At 39.2% G+C, this 4,782-nt stretch overlaps 1 protein-coding gene across 1 annotated transcript; it reads right to left on the reverse strand.

Moving 5' to 3' along the window:
- Nucleotides 1-1,409: 1,409 nt before the first annotated feature.
- LOC148861437 (uncharacterized) lies at nt 1,410-3,950 on the reverse strand. The gene is made up of 2 exons (XM_088986596.1): nt 2,308-3,950; nt 1,410-2,023 (listed from the first exon to the last, which is right to left on the reverse strand). The coding sequence occupies exons 1-2, from the start codon at nt 3,688-3,690 to the stop codon at nt 1,850-1,852; spliced, it is 1,557 nt and encodes a 518-aa protein (XP_088842722.1). The 5' UTR covers nt 3,691-3,950; the 3' UTR covers nt 1,410-1,849.
- Between the last annotated feature and the right edge of the window lie 832 nt (nt 3,951-4,782).

Here is a 4,782-nt window from a genome sequence, read left to right on the forward strand (position 1 = left end):
GCATAAAAAGGACATGGATATCTAGAAGTAGTGAGAATTGATTTAAGCACTAATAAATTAACAATGGATATGATTTTAAACAGAACAGATTGATGAAATGGGATTCATATATCCGACCCCATATATAGTTGGGATAAGGCATGGATGATGATGATTATTATTATTTGATTTATAACCTTATAGATTAACCTGTTTGACCCAAATGGCTGAACCACTGACTGTGATTATGTCACAGTTCCGTTTACCAGTGTGTTTTTTACAAACGGTCGGTCCATTCTGACAAAAAATTAAAAAATAAAAAACGGTTAAAACCATTCGAACAGTTAACCGCCCGGGTCAGTTTGTTGACCAAAATCAATGGTTTTTGAGAAAAATCTAATTTTAGAGAAAAATGGAACCAATCACCTGATCTGTTTCCGGTTTTTCTGGTCCGACCGTCTGGTCCTGTTTTGAAAACCATGATTTTTTAAGCCACATGATTCTCATCGGCCCTCAGCTCATTTTGTTTCCTTGGTTTTCCTTGTTTTATAAAAGCTTCGTCTATGTGCCAAATGTCTCTTGGATCCATTGAATTGCTCACTATTAGCTCAATAGTCGTCCACATTAATTGGCTTAGACTTGCCATATGGAAAGAAAGTAACAGTAGAAACAGGTTCGGTCATATTGAGCACCACCACAACATTGACATGACAAAAGCATGTAGCAGCAGGATTCAGAATATGCATTGTCTAAAAGTACCGGCATCCTTTTTTCTCCTTCTGCTTTAAATTGGAACATACTCCAAAAGGCATCCGATGCAACTCATTCTACTGATCCACTTATACAGTGACTGAAATATTTTCTTACTGCTCAAACCAGTTTGAACTTTGAAATTGATAAGAATCAAATGCCCCTTCTCACATGCTTATAGGACTCTATTTACGAGTTGAAAATCATTGCTCTTCTCTCCTCATCATGTCATCCACCGGACTATCCTTAGGTTATGTATGGTTTGATAGAAATTAAGAGAGGAACAGAAAGTTGAAGGAACTTTAGCAAAAATCCTTCAAACTTTATCTCAACTTTCTGTTTTTCTCTTATTTTCTATCAAACTAAACACAACCTCAATCATAATTAATGTTTCCATCCCAAATTTCATAGTTCTCAATGTGTCAGTGATCCATCTCAATATCCTTATCTAATATGATGAGTGAAGAAATGAATAATGAATGTGAGCAAAAATCCCCAACCAGCAAATATAGTAGATATTAATATACATCTAAATTACATAGTAATTCACAATAGCAGTTGAAGTTGAAAAAGATAAAAGGTGTGAAGTTGAAGAAAAAGAGAATATTATGAAACCAAATACATGAGATATTTATAATGTCAACATTTTTTTAAAGCCACAAAGGATCTCAAAAAACATGTTATAAAGCAACTATAAGGATATGCATTTCTTTCGCCCATATATCTGTTTACAGGATCATATTGGATGCATTTGCAAGAAAGAAGATGTCAAGAATACGCTAAAGAAGTGAGGGAGGATACAGGCATCAGCCTTTCCTACTCTCTACTACTATGAAGTTATTAAAAAAGAAAGACAAACAAAAGAATGTTATCTCTAGTCATAATCAATACAGAAAACTTGATAAAGCACATCAAAGATGATGCACATAAATTCCTCTCTGAGGACAAAATCATCAGCAGATAACCCAAGCTTCCAAGTAAAAAAGGTATTTGTTTCATTTCGTTTCTATGCTCGAGATGGATTCTAGGTAAAGAAAACAAAATTAATGCATCTTATACCTAAATGGGAAAAGACAGAATAAAAATTGTCCAATCCAAAGTTCAAGGGGAGAGATATTCTCTAGTCAGCCAGTTTGGTTAAACGGTGAATGGTACTTCTTGCAATCCTGTTAGCAGGGTCGATCTTCAGAACTGTCCTCAAGTCTTCTGCCCCGAGTTTGTATTTTTCAGTGCTCTCATACAGGAGTGCACGTTGTATTAGAACAGAAACATTTTCCCTATCATGTTCTAGCACCTGTAAAACAAAAATGTAGTTAGTATGATTTACCCACCTCAGCAAAACATTTTTTCTATCATTTCTTAAAGCAGTGTCATGGCCATACAACCACTTTGTTCACTAATGGAAATAGTAGATAGCTGAAATTAAGTTGTTTAAAAGTTTCAAAGAAGCCTATCAGTTAGAGAGCAAGGAACCTCAAGATTTTCTGATTTCATCTAATTAACTTGATTATTGGCCATCCAAGAATTATAGCCCAAACAGAGAGTTCTTACATGTAGAAAATGAGACAATGTCCATACCTTTGAGCAATCAACGACTGCTTTCTTGTACTCCCCAACTTCTTTGTAGCATGAAGCTCTGCACGACAAAACCTCCATGGTGGCAGCACTGTCCCCAGCCTTCTCTAGAAGAGCTACTGCCCAAGACAGCCACTTAATGGCATCAGGAAACTGCCCCTGCTTGTAATTATCCAATCCCTTCTGCTTTGCAGCCAAAGCTGTAACTCCAGCAGGTGGGGGTGGGAGACCTTCAAGCTCTGTTGTACTACCCGCATCACCTCCTCCAAACTCTGAACCCAAGCCCCAGTCATCAACTTCAGAAAATGGTTGATTTTCGACACCCTCAAATGCTGTTGGAGCTGCAGAAGTGGAATTTGAAGATGATGGGAATAAGACATTAAACGGATCATCGTTGGCGGCTTGAGGAGGCTGCTTCTTCTGAGAAGCAAATCCTTGCCTGGGAATGCCATAATTATCAAAATTCGATGTAGAACCAGAGCTTGACCCCATGGAGTTATTACCGGTTGCAGGAAAAGCAGTGGGCGGGAACGAATGGCTGTTTGATTTGGAAGCACGTTGGAAATCTCCAAATGAACAGTCGCTGGCACAAGAATCGGTATGGCTGCTTGCGGTTGCGGTTGAATTGATGTTTTCAGTCGGCTTAGACCCAAAATCCACCAAAGATGCAAATGGGTCATTATTGGAGCTTGCGGGGGCTCCAGCTCCACTTCTAATCGCTGTCTGGTTATTATGATTCATACTATTGATGATGTTATTCTTGTTGTACTGATTGCTAGCGGTAGAATAACTACCGAAATTGTCAGCAGATCCCAAATTGGTATTCCTCATGGGAGCATTGGCTTTGGGAAGCGAATCGGCCATGCTCCCCATCGAGAAAGAATTCTTCGTCTGTGCGGTTGTGGGCGCTGCTGCATTCTTCAAAGAAACATTACTATTGCTCTTGGCCTGCCCGAAAGCCGAACCAACGAGATCTCCGAACAAATTAGGATTCTTTTCCTGTAATCCTAATCCTAAACAGGAGGTAGGACCTGAAGAAGGGGCGGTGGAAGCCCAACTCTTTCCGAAGATATCTCCCACCATGGAAGTAGTTGAGTTGGACAGAGTTGAGGAAGGCTGGTGAGTCCATGAAGGTTTGTTTGGGGCCCACGATGACGAGGATGAAGAGGGTTGTCTGGGCTGCGTGGACGACGACCAGGCAGTAGTCGTAGCAGAAGAAGAGGAAGAAGGAAAAGAATAAGAAGATGTGTACTGTTGCTTCTGATCGTTTAGAGATCGAGGGCGATTGCTGGAGGGGCCAGAACTCGGACCGAAATCGAATTGGTAGTTGTTGAGAGAAACCGATCCTCCTTGCGGATTACTGGGTCTTCCGAAGTTAGAATTCATGGTTCGCTCCGCCAGTCCGGTAGATAGATCTGAGACGGAGAGACGAAAGCTAGATATCCAAAATCAAAACGCCATAGAAGTTTTATCGTGGAGAGTTGCAGAGGATGGTGGAAGAGAGAAGAAGCAAATGGGAGAGACGGTAGAGGGTAACCCCCACCTCGGACTCAATGAAATGAGATGTGGCTGGACGAGATAGCTAGGGATCCGGGAAGAGAGAAAGCTTGCCAATGCTTGGTCGGGCCTGTTTGATGCCGAACACCACGCGGGGCTTCTCTCTTCTTTTTCTTCTTCTTCTTCTTCGTCTTCTTAATTCCTCAACTATATGAAACGTCAGATCATAAGGCTTTTATCTACCTACAACTGTAAATGATTCAAACTTCGTATCCACTCACTTTCGTAATGGTACGACAGCTGCTGGTACAATTTACACCAAATCTCAGATATGTTTTTCATAATAAGAAATTGACACATCAGCAACTGTATACCAAATCATAAACTGACGTGTTTATTTTTCATATTGGTTGTGTTAGATTGCATGACACATCAGCCGAACTCCTTGTGGACGGGACCTTTTAATTTTTATTTTGTTTTCGTTCATGAGACATGCGGATCTTCATTCCAACGTGGATGGTACGTCCACGATATATTCTAAACAACGACCGTTCATTTTCAATTAAGACTGCAACTTCGGCCAGGTTGGCCCGCCGGATCGAGTTAGGGTCAGGATTGAAATTTATGAATCCACTTTACTTCGGGTTAGATTAGAGTTGACCGTTTGGTAATTTGATTCAACCCAAATCCAACTCTATAGTATATATTATATATAAATATATGTTATATACATGATCATACATTGATTTTTTAGATGGATAGTTATATAACCACTACCACATACTATCATTTATTTCATTTAATATAATCATTTCACTTAATTCTAATGGAAATACTAAAACTTTGATAACATATTTTATGTTTTCTGAATATTTTATTCTTTATTTCCTCTTTGTTATATAACCACCCATATCTTTGCTGCCCATAAAAGATCTATTATAAGTCATCATAATAAACTATAGTCATTTCAAACACTTTTTT

This window comes from Nelumbo lutea, chromosome 4 (assembly GCF_056320005.1).
Source record: "Nelumbo lutea isolate HS-2025 chromosome 4, American lotus-T2T, whole genome shotgun sequence".
In the NCBI taxonomy this organism is placed as follows: domain Eukaryota; kingdom Viridiplantae; phylum Streptophyta; class Magnoliopsida; order Proteales; family Nelumbonaceae; genus Nelumbo; species Nelumbo lutea.

Coding starts and splice junctions, on each gene's coding strand:
- LOC148861437 (XM_088986596.1), bottom strand. CDS start 3,690: ATGAATTCTAACTTCGGAAGACCCAGTAATCCGCAAGGAGGATCGGTT. Junction 2,024..2,307: donor CAGTCGTTGATTGCTCAAAG/GTATGGACATTG, acceptor TTTGTTTTACAG/GTGCTAGAACATGATAGGGA.